We start from the raw sequence: 13,106 nt of genomic DNA on the forward strand, positions 1-13,106 counted from the left end.
TAAAAAAAATTATTGTTGAAGACTTCTCCTGCCATTTTGTTTTCATAGAGTGAGTTGATTAATGATATTATATGATATTTTCAATAACTGTCTTCTGTATCCTTGTCTGTATAGGAATTATATATTTGAGGTTATACTGTACACATCAGAGGCAATAACGAATCAAGTTCAAATCTTGTCTCAGACTCTAGCTGTGTGATCCAGAGCAAATTGCTTAATCACTGTGAATATGTTTCCTCTTGTATAAAATGGAGATAATGGAGATAATGAGGTTGTTATGAGGATCAAATGAGAATAGGTACAATACAATTTGCAAGCCTTCAGTGCTACAATAAAACGGGAGCTATATCAGCCATATTATGTGACACTGGCTTTGTGCTAATTAAGGGTGAGGTAGCTAGGTGGTGCAGTGGATAAAGCACCAGTGCAGGAGTCAGGAGGACCTGAGTTCAAATCTCACCTCAGACACTTGACACTCACTAGCTGTGTGACCTTGGGCAAGTCACTGAACCCCAATTGCCTCATCCTGGGTCATCTCCAGTCATCCTGATGAACATCTGGTCACTGGATTCAGATGGCTCTGGAGGAGAAGTGAGGCTGGTGACCTGCACAGCCCTCCTCACTCAAAACAAAGTCAAGTGCAAGTCATGTCATTATTTCTCTGATGTCATGGTCTTCTTCAGCAACGAAGGATGAACACACACACATATTCTAGTTATACTATATACATATTTATTTTATGTTCACTTTTTTTTTTGCATATCATCTCCCCTATATGACCTTAAGGTAAGAGCTCCATTAAAGTTCCAGAGTTAAAACCAAATTTTTATATTTTTGCATCTATCTATCACTTATCATCTATTCATTCATTCATTTTTGCCTTTCTTTGTATCCTCAGTGACACAATACAGTGCCTGGCACATAGTAAACACTTAATAAAAACTTATTGGCTGACTGAACCAGATGTTCCCTAAGCCAAAGCCAGCTTTCCATCCACTATGTCATGCTGATAACTATTATTGTTATTACCCCTACTTCGTTTTCAGTGATGACCACTGATTTCATCAATGTTGGAAACTTCTGGTGTGGACAGTCTCTTTACTGGTGCAGATCAGCACCTTGCCTCAAACTTAGAGTTTTAGATAGTTGCCTGGGGGTCAATATAAGATTAAATCACTAGTCACTGGTCACACAGCCAGTGTGTATCAGAGACAAGAATTAAACTCGTGTTTTTTTTTTTTATTGCTGACTGGCTTTCTACTATAACATGCTTCTACAATTACTAGTGACAAAATGTTCTCTGCAAAAATGTGCCAGGAAATAAAGTTGTTCTTTGAATACTTAACCTGTTCCAGGGAAGGAACATGTTCAATTCAAAACAGGAAAATCTAGGAGTTAAGTGCTCAATAAGTACAAACTAAATAGCTGTCCTTGGCTATGGTACTTGAGTGTTTCTAATTTTCAGATATGTTGTAGATGAAATCTTGAACTATTGTTACAAAATAAGATAAAATAAGATAAAACTGTCCAAGAGAATCCCATTGTGTGTACTGTGGGGGAGTCAACCTCTAGGTCAGAAGAATATGAACATTTTAGTCAACCCTGAGAGTCTAATATGTAGGGAGGAGGAGTCAGGGGAGGTAATGGAGGACAGTGGGGAGGGAGAGCTTGCCTATTCTGACAAATGCATGGTCCTTGGTTAATTTCTTATTAGTAGGCTGCTCACATCCCAGTCACATTAAGAGTATTCCGTTTTCTTTGTCTGAAGTGTTGAGTGGTTATGAATAGTGAGGATAGACTATCTGTAATTATTTTTTAATTATTAATGGTTTTGTTAGATCCCTTCACTTTTACATTACATTTCTGTTAATGTAAGTTAAATCAAAATGTACTTTGGTTTCCAAGCAGCTCCCCAACGTATTTTTCATTCTTTCATAACATTACTTCAGATTCTACGAGATGTCTATGATGAAGTTTCCTTTTCAGGAGACATACTCACAATACTAATGAGTTCAAGGGATACTGAGTTACTTAAAGTCACTGGACCAGGCATTAGAGAATCATTATCAGCCATTTTTTGTGATATCTGAGAAAAGTTTGGTCTAGCAGTCCGATTATCAAAGGTGGGTCTTTGGACTGATTGAACAAGAATTGCTTTGGTTTTTTTTTTTTTTAGATTCCTCACTGAGTGACAGAATTACAACAAAAATAGTAATTCACAGTCGTGTAGCACTTTTTGAGTTTCAGGTGCTTGGCATGTATTATTTCACTTGATCTTCCAAGAACCCTGTAAGGTAGGCACTGTTATCCCCTCATTTACATATCTGGAAGCTGAGACCTAGAGGAGTTAAATGACTTGACCAGGGTCACACAGGTCTGAAGTGCTCAAGGCAGAATTCCAACCCAAAAATCTTTCTGACTTGAAAACCAGTCAGCACTGTGTTTGCTACATGAAGCAGCCTTTCATTAGCCCTGCTGTCTTTCTGGCTGCTGCTGTTACACAGCTGGTTCACATTTCAAGTCACTAAAAGTCCCAGATCTCCCCCCACCCCAACCATACCTCTTGCATTTTGCCCTTGAGAAATTTATTCTCTTACCAAAAGATCTAAGCCTTTGTATTCATTCCTTTTAAATATATGTACACACACACACACATATATACATATACATAATTATATGTATATATTAACCATTATGCCCTTTAATTTTGAACTAGGTCTTTAGCACTCTCCTGACTAGATACTGTCTGACATGTAGCTCCCGAGAGGTCAGCCTTGAAAGTGGGAAGAGAGAAAACAAGGCAGCCAGAGAACCGGCAAAGGAAATATGCACCCAGGTTGGGGAGCAGTGCTCTTAAGTAGCTTCGGAAGTAAACTGAGCCAGAGATACTGACCTACTGATTGTACCTTAGCTGGGTCAACTACACTATAGAAAAGAAACTTTGTCTCTAGAGAGGGAAAATAATCCACCTTTTAATCAATTTTTCCATCACTAGCAGAATGGCAGTTTTTGATGGTACAATATTCCCTGGAGAAATAGTTCAGACTTGTATTTACTAAGAGGCCTGGTTTCATTCAGCATCAGTAAAATAACCAACTCCTCCAAATTCAAATAATAACATGCAAGCAAATAAAGGGGGCGGGGGGGGGGGAAGTGGACTCAGCTTGAGGAGGGAGGAACAAGCTTAAATGAACACGTAAACCCACACCATCAGGGATTCATCCACTCTTTTGGCTGGTGTCTTTTGGTAAGACGATCGCTGTGCATGAAGATGAATGCAATGAAAAGAGGCTGAGACAGGATAAGGAACAGTAAGAATGGATGGCGAGGAGGGATAAGGTTAGATCTTTGGGAAAAGTGTAGAGTTAGCATGCAATGCACTGAACCCGAACTCTACTAAAAATTACTGGATAAATTATGCAGAGGGATTTCTGGATTTCTTTCAAGTAATTAAGTTTCGATTTCTTGCATTTATTTGAGTGCCAGGAAGCACAAGGCAAAAAAAAAAAATTGCAAAAGTCTTCATTGATTGTTCCAATGCTTTCAGTTTGATTTCGTGACTGGACTTAACTTTGGGGAAAGGTAAACACACAGATTTAGGAAATTCACTGCGGGAGGTGAGAGTAAAGGGGCAGGACCTCCCGCTCAAGGGAATTACGCGTTGTTGTAAAGACTGGGAGGAAAGGAGCGCGCAGGAGTAAGACTCCGGGCGAGACTGTGTGTGTGTATGTGGTGTGTGTATTTGTATGCTTGAGTGTGTATGACCTGTGTGTTTGTGTGAAAATCTGTACGGGTTCATGTGTGTGTGCGCGCGTGCTCGCTCCCGCGCTCCCTTGCCAATGAGGAACCGGGGCATCGAATCCCTAGTTCCTGCTTCTTACCCTCAGAGGTAGATTTTAATTTTCTTGCTTCTGCAAGGTCGTTAAAATGTCTTCACCCCAAAAGATTTTGTCTTCTCCAGCAGTTCAGAGTGGAAAGTTCCCTCCTGGTCTTGGTTGAAATCAGTCCCAAAGAATACAATTCCTGTTCTTTTCCTGACCCTGCGTGGCCGGGGACGTCAAGCATCTCAGTCTTCCAAAAAACAGCCTGAGAGTCTCGGAGAAGCTCTTATTCTTCTTCTTTTCTGGAGAAAGGAATCTTGGCTTTCCCCCACGTGGCCTCACTCTGAAAATCTGAAAGTGTTCCTTAACGGGAAAAAATAAAAAGGATTTTCCTGCCTCTCCCTGGATCAGAGCACTGGACAATTTCTCCTCCACTGTCCCAGGACATCCCTCTTTTGCCTCCCCCTCTTCCCATTCCATTTTTTTTTCTCTGCTCGGCCAAATAGAGGGCTCCAGGCGCTGCTAGGATGGTGACTCCTAACCGCCAAGGACAGGTTCGAGAGTTCCAGGGCTTTCCACAGAGAAGCCGAGAGCGGAGCTCCTGCTCTGTGACTTCTGCCTTACCCCTTCTCTGCCTATCTCTTCAGCCATAGCCCTGGCTGCCTCCCAGAGGAGGGCTGAGCAAGCGAGAATCCAAATCTAGAAGGCAGAAGGAATGACTTACACGCAACCATTTCCCAGGACGTTAGTAAAGGAGTCCCAACTTTCTTGGGATACACCAGCAGAATTAGAGTTTCTAGTGTAAGAGACTAGGGTGAGGCATAGTGTAGTTTGGCCCTCGATCCTTGGTCGAGGGGAATTAGCATCCTTTGGAGAACTGGGGCCTCCCTTCTCTTGCTCCAGACTCAGTGGGCAAATAGGCACGAGGCCCCAAAGAGCACTGGAAGTCTGAGGCAGAATGAAAGTTAGAACAAAAACCAGGAGAGAGTTTGGGGTTGGGATATGTGTAGAGGGAGGGCGTTTGGAAGGGTAAGGGGAAAGAAGATATTGGAAGAATAAGTGACAGGGAATTGATTACAGTTGTTTAGCAAGCTTCCCCGAACTTTCCCACACTCTACTTCAGCTCATTTCCTCGGTCGGTCCCGACCAGTCTCTGGACTGAATTCTGTAGGAGGCCTCCAGGGGAGGCCTTCGAAATGACACTTCCGGAGTCTTCTCTGGTCAGAATATGCTTTTTGGTAGGCAGCCGTCTATTTGACTTTGACCTCTCCGCCTATGGAAACATAGATGCTCAAGAGGGCCCATAGACTCCTCTGTCATTCATTTCAAAGGAATGGCGCAGGCTCTGAACCCTCTGCCCCTAAAAACCCAAGAAATTGGGTAAGTTGCAAGGCCAGAGCGAGCCATCTGTGCCTCGGATTGAAATACAAACCCGAGAGAAAGTGTCGTCTTAGAGAGGTTTTCCTCTCAATTCCACTCGGCTGTCTAAAACAAAACAAAACAAAATCAGAGAGCCCTTAATGGATTAATCTTCCCCAAATGCATGAGGTTTAGGAAAATATTAAATCTATTTTTAATTTTAATTATAAACCTGGACACTGCTACGAGAAAGAAGACGAGGATTTTCTCCTCCAGGTTCCGGACACCCATGGGGCAGACTCTTAAGAGGGAGGCAGCTCACTGTCCCGGGAGTCTGCTACAAAGTGGCTGCAGGGGGTGAAGGGAGGGAGAGAAGCCCAGTGACATCAACTCAAACCCTCCCCAGCCTATCCTGGATCTGCTCTGGGACGCCCTCGGGGTCACATCTGTCTGCAGCTGGCAGGGGACAAAGCCAGAAGCTATTGTCAAACAATAGCTCCACCAGGCATGGATACTTTCCCAGAAAAGTGAGGCAATTGATCCTTTTCCCATTTCTTTGAATTAAAACAAAGACAAATCACTTGCACGTTCTACGTTTAGTAACTAGGAGTAAAGGAATGTCGAGAGGATTGTGTATACTTGCTATGAACTGGTAGTCAATTAAGCTCGGAAGCTTTGTAGGTCAAGTTCATTAGGGTTGGGATGCTGGTCCAAACCTCTTCAATTTATTCCGAAACTTTCTAGGGACATATATCTTACAGACTGAGCAGTTTCTAAATAAGCGGATGCACTTTGGAGTTATGTTTGTGGGCAAACTCTCGATGTATTGTTTTATCGATATCACTGGGGGCATGTTGGTATTCTGGGCACTCTTGTAAGGAGGCGGAGATTGCACGTCGCGGGCCTGGGAGAAGATTGCATTTTCCCTCCTATGCAGCACAGGAGTCACTTCTGGGCGCTGCTGTTCATTTTTCATTTTGAGTGAGAAAGGGAGGAATCTGACTTTGTAACTTAATTTTTAAAAAAAGTATATATACATGCATATACGTATATATATATTTTAGGGAGGTGGAGGTCAGGGAATAACAGGCGAATAAACTCTTGGATTACTAGCCAAACAGGAATGATTTTCATCTCAGATAATTTGGCCACAAAGTCATCACCTCCTTCCAGGGAGAGGGGCATCTGTGAAAAGAATAGCTGAAATTAGCAACGTGACTTGTATGGAAATACCGATTGTGGCCCTTTCGCAAAAGCCCTCCTTGGAGTTTACTGGGTTAAAGTGGTTTTCCTCAAGTCATTCCACATCAAACAAAGTTTGTCCAGTCCCTTCACCAGTAGTCTCTTTATTTCATGAATTTATTATAATACCTTATTTACCATAGGAAGCGGTGACAAGTGTTTAGCATTTTGGAGATCAGTTGTCAGTTGCTATTAAAATCAAGATTAATTCATATTAACGATATGCATTTCTCAATACTCCCAGGTGACAACATACATTAAAACAACTATTGCAAGTAATTAAGCTCAATGAAGGGGGAGGGGAGAAGGAGAGGTTTCCAACACCCCCAAATATTTGATTTTGATCTCCAAGTTCAACGTGGAGTGCTTTGCCAAGAGAAAAAAAAAAAGTTCATTAAACATTTCAGGGTTACTGTTCCCTTTACATCTAATTAGGCACCTAATGGAAGAGAAGACTTTTTTCTGTTGTTCTCCATGATGTTCTTCTTCTAGACAAAAGCACACACAAATTGTGTTAACATTCAGATTTTGAGATTCAGTTTATTGAGTCTTCAAATCCAAGGTACTGGGTGGGTGAATGAGGGCATCTGGCAACTGTTTCACCTCCCTGACACCAACTTCTTTAATTTGGACTTCATACAAGTCCGAATAAAACCACATACATTTTTAAAAAATGGATTTTCTTTTATTCCGCATCTGAGATGTTCAACAGTTTATTAATTAGTAAAGCCTTTTGTAGATTAAGCAAATTGGACAACTCTTTTAATTAGAACTTAATTTAAAGTTTGAAATTATATCATTGATGAAGTAGGCTAATTAGTACGGCGATATGTTAATAAGATTTAGAGAGATAACCAGCGTCGGGCTTTGGCATGAACCTCTCTCTGAGGCTGGCAAGAAAATCCTTCTTCCTATACTGTCATTAATAAAAGATTTCTATAGACTTGAGCCTTTCACCGATGACATACAATTTATAGTATACACAATGCATTAGCCCATAGTGCGGCTCCATTTTTTCACTATTATGAAAACTAATAAATTCGTCAAGCTGAATTAAGCATACAAATCAGATGAGGCGTAGCAGATTACACAGTGAAGCGCGGTGTCTCCCGAGCCTAAATGAAATTTCAATCTAATAATTCCTTCCTGGCCCGGTCATAATTTGTTTAGAGATGTTGTTCTACTTCTTTCAAAGCGCTATTCACACTATAATTAAATGATACTCAAGCTTTTAACTTTGATTTATTTCATTTCTCGAAGCTGGAGACAGTGAGAGCTGTACAATGTCATTTTCCTCCCTTATTTCCTTGAAAATTACATGGGCTCCAGTTTAGGTCGAAATTAAACACCTAAGCACAGATTTGGAGGAGGCCGGCACGAGCCAGATTCGTTCATGTCAACAGCCCCGGGCCCTGCCGTCCTCCCCAGCATAGCCTGCACGCGCAGCCCCACCAGACAGCCAGCAGAATTTTCCTTGGCTGTATGTCTAATGCACTTAGCCTACACAGGGAAAAGGGAAACAAACAAACCAACCAACCAAACTAAGGCGGCGGACAGCCCAGGAAGTGAAATTCGTTTGGATCCAGAGCCCAGGTGGAGAAATCAGAAGGAGTCCTAAACTGCTGCCAGCCGACCTCAGGAGGAGTCGGCTTCGGCTTATTGGGGACGAAACTTTAACCTGTTCTGGTCGAGAGAGGTGGGAATAGACAGTGGGTCTGAAAAGCTCTGCTCTCCTTAACCAGGGCTCAATCCTGCACTCCGGGAGGCCCAGGAGGAGTGGGGGACCAGACCTCTCCTGCTCCTCCAGGGTGCGTCCCATCCATCCTCCCTCCCTCCCTCCAGCGCGTCGCCCGCTACCTTCCCGCTCCGACTTTGCCCCAGCGCCAATGCGGGCGCTTCCCTGAGCTGCGCCTCCTGCTTCAGCACCTGCTCGCCACTCCCCAGGCGCGGCGCCTGCACCTGCTCCCGGCTACCCTGACGCCCCTGCCCGCTGGTCTATTTCTGCCCAGCACTCCCTCACTGAGCCCTGAGCCCTTTACTATACCCTCCCTCCACCATGTGTGAGGACTTGGGAGGAGACTTAAGCCTACTCTAGCATCCCCTCAAGCAACCAAACACCGTGGGAGATGGTGGTGAAGAGGCGAGACAGTGGGGTGGGATGTCACATCTAGTTTTTCAACTAGAACTAGTCTGTCCACTTTTCAGAGAAGGGACCAGTTGTATCACAGAAGTTCCATTGCCCCTCACTGCCCACTCCAGCAAAAAAAATAAAAAATAAAAAGTGCCGGTAGGGTATCCGCTAAAAATAGGAGCTAACCGCTGGATGTTAGTTGTGGGAATGAAGATAAGTGGGGTTTGTGCTAGCCCCGGAGGATACGTGATGTGTGTGTATGTGTGTGCAGGGGTGGTAGTGGTGGTGGTGGTGGTGATAGTGTGTGTGTGTGTTTGTGTATGTGTGTGTCTGCTGCTGTAGGAGGAACCCGGGGCACGTTCAACACATGCGCTATGTAGTATCTTTGGTTTCCCCCTCCCCGTACCCAACCCTCCCCCCTTTTATTGTGGTTAATGAAGAATAATAAATCCAGTGAAAGGTTTTTCAAGCGTATCCACACGAGATTCCCTATACTAGAAACGGGAGAGGAGGAGGAAAAGGAAAAAAAAAGGGGGAGGGAGGCAGGAGAGGCGCACTCTGTGTGTGTGGGGAGGGTGCTGAAAGGGGGGTAGTCGCATGCGCACTCTCACCCAGGGCCCGACCTGCCGCTGTCCAATGGGCTGAGAGCAGTTAGAAACCGAGGGAGAGAGAAAGACTCACAACCCCAATACCCCGATGTCTCTTCGGCACAAGGCACCTGCCGGGTCAAGGTGCGCGGGGCTGAGCTTCGAGACTGAGGCAGTAGCGGCGGTTGCACAAAAGAGCGAACGCAGGAGAGCAGGGAGGAGAACCGGCTGGTTGGCAACTGCTCCAGCTGTTCATTCCATCGGGGGCCGGGAACCGGAGTCATTCAGTGTCGAGGGACGGGAGGGAACCTGGTACTTGGGTTGGGGTAAGAGTTGACAGTTAATTGTGGAAGAGAGGGAAAGCCCATCTCCATTGGTAATCCAAGCCTGGCTCCAGAGGCAACTTCATTGCAGAGTTTCTTCCTACTTGGGTAGATGTGGGAGGGGGACGCGGGGAAGCTACAGAAGAGGACTGGTGGCAGTCGCCTAGGGCATTTCCCAGCGGCATTAGCGCTTCCTTGGGAAAAGGGGAGGAGCCTGGGGTAGAGTGAGAAGTGGGGAGATCGGGGTGGGTGGGGGTGGGAGTCAGGGAGGGAACCAGCTCAAAAGCATTGGGATCAAGAGCGCAGGCGGAGAAGGAGGAGGAGAAAGGAGGAGGCAGTCGGTGGTAGTGTTGGTGACAGAGGAGAAGGCGGGGGTTGAGTGTGGGGGTTTGGGGGGGTGAGAAAGAGAAAGAGAGACCCGGAGCCCAGAGGGAGAAAAGGAGGGAGAAAGGGGAAAAGAAACAAACCTTGTAGGAGCTTGGCAAGGAAGGGAGGAGGAGGGGGAGCGAGGGGGAAGGCGAGGGGGAGCGAGGGAAGTATAACACCGCGGCCGGCTGGAGGCGTGGGGGGCAGTTGAGAGAGGAAAGGGCTGAAGCCAGAGCAGAGCGGAGCCTGGGAGAACCAAGAGGCAGCGGCAGCCACAGGAGCGGAGTCGACCCACACTGCCCCAAAGCGACACCCAGGTCTCCAAGCGGAGCCTGCTGGCCTCCACCCGAACTTTTCCCTGGTCTCTCCCCGCTCCGGGCTTCGTTGGCGCGTCCCGGTGGCGGGTGCTTGCTCTCCGTGGCGGCCGGGAAGATGATGATGATGTCCCTGAACAGCAAGCAGGCTTTCAGCATGCCTCACGGCGGCAGCCTGCACGTTGAGCCCAAATATTCCGCACTGCACTCCGCTTCTCCCTGTACCTCTTCCTCCGCGGCCCCCTCGTCCAGCTCTCCCAGCAATACCAGTAGCGGGGGCGGCGGTGGAGGCAGCGGGGGCCGGAGCAGCAGCAGCGGCAGCGGCGGTAGCAGCGGCGGCGGCGGCGGCGGCGGCGGAGGCAGCGGGGGCGGCGGAGGTTCCGAGGCGATGAGGCGAGCGTGTCTTCCCACCCCACCGGTATGTATTCTGCATAATCACCGCTTAAAGGCACGTTTTGACAGCCCCCTTTATCTGCTTGATGTTTTTTTCATGTCTGCACAGCAAATCACCCCACACCTCCAATTTTTCCCCCCTCGCTCTCTTTCTCTCCTTCTCTCTCTCTCTTCTCCTCTCCCTCAACTTATGTATTCAGTGGATCCGGTCTTTCATATTAATTTTTATGACCTGGGATGTTGCCTCTCTGTGTGCGCTGTGTTGTGTTGGGTGTTGTGTAGTCTCTCTGCGCTCTCTTTTCCTCCTCCACTCTGTTTCTCTCCCCACTCCCCCTTCTCTCTCTCTCTCTCTCTCTCTCTCTCTCTCTCTCTCTCTCTCTCTCTCTCTCTGTCTGTCTTTCTCTGTCTGTCTGTCTGTCTCTCTCTCTCAACCAGGATTTCTTTCTTTCTTTTTTTTCTTTCCTGACCTTCCGGAGATGATTTAGTTGGGCTGACTGGCTGGCGGCAGCGGGCGGTCAGGCGGGAACACTGGCGGAGGTGGTGTGGGGAGGAGAGCCCAATTCCCTGCGGTTAGTAATGTGTGCCTTCTACTTGCAATTACAGAGCAACATCTTCGGTGGTCTGGATGAGAGCTTGCTGGCCCGCGCGGAAGCTCTGGCGGCCGTGGACATCGTCTCGCAGACCAAAAGCCACCATCACCACGCGCCCCATCACAGCCCCTTCAAGCCAGACGCCACTTACCACACGATGAATACCATCCCATGCACCTCCTCCGCGTCGTCGTCTTCCGTGCCCATCTCGCACCCTTCTGCTCTGTCGGGCACCCACCACCACCACCACCACCATCACCACCACCACCACCAGCCGCACCAAGCGCTGGAGGGAGAGCTTTTGGATCACATCACACCGGGGCTGGCGCTGGGAGCCATGACGGGACCCGACGGATCAGTGGTGTCCACGCCCGCCCACGCCCCACACATGGCCACCATGAATCCGATGCACCAGGCGGCTCTCAGCATGGCCCACGCTCACGGGCTTCCTTCGCACATGGGCTGCATGAGCGACGTGGACGCAGATCCGCGGGACTTGGAAGCGTTCGCCGAGCGCTTTAAGCAGCGGCGCATCAAGCTGGGGGTGACCCAAGCGGACGTGGGCTCCGCGCTGGCCAACCTCAAGATCCCCGGGGTGGGCTCGCTGAGCCAGAGCACCATCTGTAGGTTTGAGTCCCTCACCCTATCCCACAACAACATGATCGCCCTCAAGCCCATCCTCCAGGCATGGCTAGAAGAGGCAGAGAAATCCCACCGAGAAAAGCTCACCAAACCCGAGCTATTCAATGGGGCTGAGAAAAAGAGGAAGCGCACGTCCATAGCTGCTCCTGAGAAGCGTTCCCTCGAAGCCTATTTCGCCATCCAGCCTCGCCCCTCCTCTGAGAAAATTGCCGCCATTGCAGAGAAACTCGACCTTAAGAAAAATGTGGTGCGGGTCTGGTTCTGCAACCAGAGGCAGAAACAGAAAAGGATGAAATATTCGGCTGGGATTTGAAAGGCCCTCGATCTCTCTTGGGACTTTCCCTTTCTCCGGTCCCAGGTTCTTCCTCTCTCCACCTCACTCCTCCCCATCTTTTCCCTTCTTACTTGTCGACAAGAAATCATTTCAGTGTCTGATTCCACCAGACAGAAAAAGAGAAAGAGCTATTGAATAAGCCTGGTGAAACTGGGGGGAAATTAAGAAACAGGAAAAAAAGAAAACTAGACTTGAATTATCAAGTTTTAAAGATGTTGTCCCTCTCTACATACCCTAGAAAGGCACGCTGCTCTTTCAAGCACTCTGACACTGACTGAAGGCAGATATAAAATCCTTTTTAAAAGACTGAAGAACTACCAAGTAAGATTTGTTTTTATTCTTAAAGACATTACCCATGTTCGAGTTAAAAAGTACACTTTGCAGCTATTTTTCAGAAAATTAAAATTGTGTCAGGACTGAAACTTGAAACTAGAGCTTGACCCCTAACATGATAGAGACATCTCAAAAGTATTTTGATTTTAAAAAAAGAGAGAGATGGCAGATTTGTCTGCATTTACACTGTATATTATATATAATATATTTTTACTGTGGTTATTATTCTCGTTCTCCTCTGAAATGTTAATACTTAGGAAAGGAGCTGCCCACTGTGTTCACTGATCTTTAAAAGCTATTATTAGATTACTGCCAAACAATCCTCTGTAAATTATTCATTTATATCTCTGGCAACTTAATTTGTGCTCATTCTGATTAATTAAACTTCTTTAATCTAAGTCTGGTTTAAACAAAAAAAGCAAAGGGAAAGTGTAGATAGTGAACACTAGAAAAGTTTAAGTTTGAAGACTTAGTTGAATTCCTAAAGCTATCGTCTTCTACAATGTTCCTTATGGCCCACGTGTAAATTCTCACTCTGAACGAAGATTGCTTCTCCTTTGTTTTTCCTGGCAGTGTTCTTATTTGTGACTCGTTGACACTCTGTAATCGATGTCCTCCGTTATTTGTATAGACCTGATTCACTGTCCAAAGTATTGTTTACTTCCTTACAT

The 13,106-nt window shown here is 46.4% G+C and overlaps 1 protein-coding gene across 1 annotated transcript; it reads left to right on the plus strand.

Moving 5' to 3' along the window:
• Positions 1–10,037: 10,037 nt before the first annotated feature.
• Positions 10,038–12,616, plus strand: POU4F2 (POU class 4 homeobox 2). The gene is made up of 2 exons (XM_072619396.1): positions 10,038–10,561; positions 11,140–12,616. Exons 1-2 carry the CDS (start codon positions 10,262–10,264, stop codon positions 12,079–12,081), a joined length of 1,242 nt encoding a protein of 413 aa, XP_072475497.1. The 5' UTR covers positions 10,038–10,261; the 3' UTR covers positions 12,082–12,616.
• Positions 12,617–13,106: the final 490 nt, after the last annotated feature.

This window comes from Notamacropus eugenii, chromosome 6 (genome assembly GCF_028372415.1).
Source record: "Notamacropus eugenii isolate mMacEug1 chromosome 6, mMacEug1.pri_v2, whole genome shotgun sequence".
Classification (NCBI taxonomy): domain Eukaryota; kingdom Metazoa; phylum Chordata; class Mammalia; order Diprotodontia; family Macropodidae; genus Notamacropus; species Notamacropus eugenii.

Excerpts from the sequence above, each read along its gene's own strand:
- POU4F2 (XM_072619396.1), top strand. The coding sequence starts at position 10,262 with ATGATGATGATGTCCCTGAACAGCAAGCAGGCTTTCAGCATGCCTCAC. Across the intron at positions 10,562-11,139 it reads CGTGTCTTCCCACCCCACCG|AGCAACATCTTCGGTGGTCT; the intron begins GTATGTATTCTG and ends TTGCAATTACAG.